This window comes from Penaeus japonicus, unplaced genomic scaffold (genome assembly GCF_977035675.1).
Source record: "Penaeus japonicus unplaced genomic scaffold, GWHDUDI00000001_assembly GWHDUDI00000012, whole genome shotgun sequence".
NCBI lineage: Eukaryota > Metazoa > Arthropoda > Malacostraca > Decapoda > Penaeidae > Penaeus > Penaeus japonicus.
In genome coordinates this window covers 15711600-15715650 of record NW_028234414.1, presented here as the reverse complement: position 1 = coordinate 15715650, position 4051 = coordinate 15711600, and the positions used below count along the sequence as shown (strand labels likewise).

The 4051-nt window shown below is 34.2% G+C and overlaps 1 protein-coding gene across 6 annotated transcripts in view; it reads right to left on the bottom strand.

The window, feature by feature from the left end:
- Positions 1 to 3237, bottom strand: part of LOC122266752 (uncharacterized) — a 19921-nt gene extending 16684 nt beyond the window's left edge. For 3 of the 6 annotated variants that reach the window (XM_086542486.1, XM_086542490.1, XM_086542489.1), the window contains exons 1-3: positions 2602 to 2731; positions 1243 to 1449; positions 944 to 1082 (exon numbers count right to left, since the gene is read on the bottom strand). In XM_086542486.1, coding sequence (XP_086398612.1) covers positions 944 to 1082; positions 1243 to 1449; positions 2602 to 2636 — 381 coding nt within the window. In that variant the 5' untranslated portion in view covers positions 2637 to 2731. The other 3 variants (XM_086542487.1, XM_086542491.1, XM_086542488.1) reach the window with 3 other exon arrangements.
- Between the last annotated feature and the right edge of the window lie 814 nt (positions 3238 to 4051).

Below are 4051 nucleotides of genomic sequence, written 5' to 3'. Positions count from 1 at the left end.
GAAAGGCAAAAAGCTGCTTTATGAATATAACATAAAAAGCATATGCTCTATAGTTAGCTAGCAGGATAAGCAATGTCACTGTTATGCATGATTAGTTGCACTGTCTTTTTCCTTTCTAAGAAATTTAATCAATTATTGTCAGTATTAAATGTATCACAAAGTAAAAAATAATAATCATTTTGAGAGAAATCTAAACTTATCTATATGTTGTCACATTTTCTAAAGTCATTCATTTATAATGAAAAGTAGTTCAAAGTTCAAAAAAGAATGCTAATATAAAATACAAAATTAAAGCTTTTAGTAATAACATATCTCAACTAAATATGAATACTTGAATTCTTTCAGAACAATTATCTTTTGTAAAAAAAGAATATTAATGATAAGAATAAGTAAAATTAATTTAGAACATACCAAATCTCTATTCCATATTTATCATTCATACAAAAACATAAATAAATAAAACCTGAAAGATCTTTTGGTGAAAATCAGGTGATATTTTTTTTTCTCTTCTAAGTGCACTAAGGAATTTAAAAAGGGGTGCTGAAGATCTGAATTATCGTGATACCATGTCCACAGTCTCAAATTATCCTGCTTTGATAATCTCTGTTACTTTCTTTTTATAATATGGAGCTTGTAATCATTAATCCTTATCAGAAAGAGAGAGGGGCAACAGCCCTTCATCATCAAAAGAAAACTTTATTAAAAAAGGGCCACAATTAATGGAAGCTACATCTTAGGGTAAACTAAGAAATTTCAGACAGCATGTAGGAGTAATTTCATAACAATAACTATGTACAAAATCGTATACTCATTTTATGCCATTATTTCATAAGAAACAATTACTAATTCCTGGGTACAGTCTAAAATATCAGTTTTAAGGAATATAAGCCACTTACAAATAAAACCTAGTATTACTCATCCTGCAATTTGCTCAGTAAATTACCTTTATGTGTGGATAAAGATCAAAGTGCTGTGCATAATTTTCTAGGTATTTTTTAACTTCCGAGTGATGGACAAATGATTCATCTGCTTCTGGGAAAGGAAAATCAGGAAAAGCCATCACCTCCTTTGGGAGATTAGTTCTGAAAAGGGCACAGAGATATTCTATAGAAAAAAATAGTAACAATAAAATCTATATCAATTTTATATAAGTAATGGCATTAACTGAAATATCTACTTCATTATAAACATAATCCATTGGACTAATTTATGATACATGATTTTTATAATTGTCATGCTTACTTAAGGTTCTGGTACATGCTTGAATGAATAGGCAATCCATTTTTATCCGTGCCAGTTTCCGGTGTGTAGTTCCACGTTCCTCCAACCTTTTCTGATTGTTCCCATACTATGGGTACCATGCCTTGATTGGCCAAGATGTGTCGCGCTGCACAAAGGCCAGCTGCTCCGGCACCTATGACTCCTATCTGCTTCATTGTCCTGAAAATACTGTAGAGACAACAGCATTTAAATTTTCCTTTTCACATACATCTGTGCAATGGGTGCTTAAGATTTGTAACAAAATTAACATTTCACAGTATGTTGGATGGGTGACTGACTCCAGAAGAAGAATCAAAAAAGGATATTAAAAGCAAATTACATCCTCATATAGGAATGACTAGCTCTATCATAGCTTCCAGTCTCATTTTTAAATGACATGAGTGCCAATTTGTATGAAATCGCTGTTGAAATTTATATTATATATGGTATTGTGTGAGTGAGTGTGAGTGTTAGTGTGAGTGTGAGAGTGAGTGAGACAATAAGTATAAGTTAAAGTATAAGTATAAGTGAAAGTGTAAGTGTAAGTGTAAGTGTAAGTGTAGGTATGAGTATGAGTATGAGTAAAAATACGAGTAAAAGTATGAGCATGAGAATGCATGTGATTGTGCGTGAGAGTAAGTGTGAGCGTGAGTGTGAACGTGAGTGTAAATGTGATACATGTTCATATGTGTGTGTATGTGTGAGTACATGTGCGTACCAATCTATATAAAGAATAAAAATTTATGGCGAACCCATTCATCCCTAACCTAACCTAACCGATCTTGTCTGGCCAGGCCTGGCCTAGCCTAAGCATGGTCTGAGGATTACTGAGATGGGAAAATTAGCTGGGCCACACCTTCAACCAGTGTAATGACTTCTAAAATAAGAAATCAGAATTTCTTAGGACTGCGACGACCATAACTACAAGTGCCAACCTCTCCTCTGGACTGGCTCCTTATTAAATTATATATTGCCAGGGTGGTTGACAAGCTCTGTCTTCTCAGAGTGTAAATGGTTTTGCTCGACTTTTGCAGGGCATTTAGAGCAAAAGTGAGAGATATGCATGCGTTCACCCTTGGAATGTGGTCTTACCTTTACGTATTATTTTAAACACCAAAAAATATTGTTTCATGTGGTCTTTATGGTAATCACCTTCATAGTTATTCTCTATGTGCCTACAATAAAATTCTCGACATTTAACCCTATCTCCTGCAGCATATACTCACTCAACTAAAACATTACAGAGGTAATTCTTAACAAAAATAGCATATCAAACAAGATATACAACATAAAAGTAGTAAAGTTGTTCCCTAGCCTAGTAGAGAGAAGTGCACAACCCACCTTCCCTGATCAACTGGTCTTTCTCGAATGGTCATGCAGCCCCCCCGAGTCTGACTGATAAATAGTGCATGAATTACGAAATCTCCTCATAGTGATGATAAGGAAAATATTTTCATGGCGTCGCTCAGGGTTACTTACATACATACATGCTGGCTGCTCTTTCCTGTTTTCGTATACTTGTTTGTATTTACAGAAAGTTTGTTTGTGACATGACAAGTGTTTACAATAATTTGGCCTCACACGTTCTTTTTTTTTATTCTCTCAACAAGATAAGTCCTTGAGTGGGGCGACCCTGCTGATTCTAGATTATGTAAATCTTCCGTATCTTTTTAGTCTATTTTTACCCCTCCATCACAACACATAACAGTAGTAATAACCCCTAATAATAACTTCGTAACCACACTATTACATGTCCATAGTAACAGTTACATACTATCTAAAGTGACGTAGAAGAAGCGAAACCTTATTGAATATCGTAATCTTATCTTACCTCCCCAAGCGCGACTGTATCATGTCTCGCGTAATTGGCCTCAGAGTCTGTGACCTTGGTTCAACTATGTTAATATTCAAATATGTTGCATGTCATTTTACTGTGTGCTTCATTCAAACTTGTTCTCTTCATTTGTAAATGTAATGCGCTTATTAGGGCAGGTTCTGTTGCGTTTTAGTGTTTTATCGCATGTATTTAGATTTACTTGATTTTAAAACAAATTTCATGTGTTTCTATTATACAAACCATGTTTGTATTTTCGTTTATGTATCTTATTAAATAGTTTTAGTTTCGAAATCGAAAATGAAATATTACATATATTCTAACACTGATTCCAGTAACATTATTTCTTTGGTGAATGCTCGGGGCACATGAGCGGGCGATTTAAAAACCATTTAACCGTATTTGTCTGCTGGCTTCTGCAAATTTAAATGATTTAGCCAGAGAGGACAGCAAAGTGTAATAAATAGCAGGAACGTAGATTGTCTACGATTAGTAAAGTATACAAAGCACTGAATGATCTAGAAAAAATAGGAGACAAAATAGAAAACAAATTAGAACAAAAAACAACTGGAAGGAAAAGAAGTGGCATCAAGGAGAGAGGGGAGGTCAAAACGCTGGGTCAACGGTTCAGCGTGGCCCAGCTGCTTCCAAGGTGACCTTGACCAGACTTAAATAACTCTAAGGGTTTAAACACTACATGTTTAAACCAAGGAAAAGTAAAAGAAACTCTAAAGCTGAAAAAATGCTTTAAACACAATGAAACAAAGCAATTTGTATGCCAAACCTGTGATAGGAGAAAATGCCACAAATGTGGAAATACTTGAAAAACAAGAAGGAAATTATAAATGATATTGATGCTTACCTAACAGGTATCAATAATGAACTAAAAATAGATAATCAAGTAAATATACAGAAAGACTGCAGCTGGTGCAGATACATCAATACAAATAGTAATTT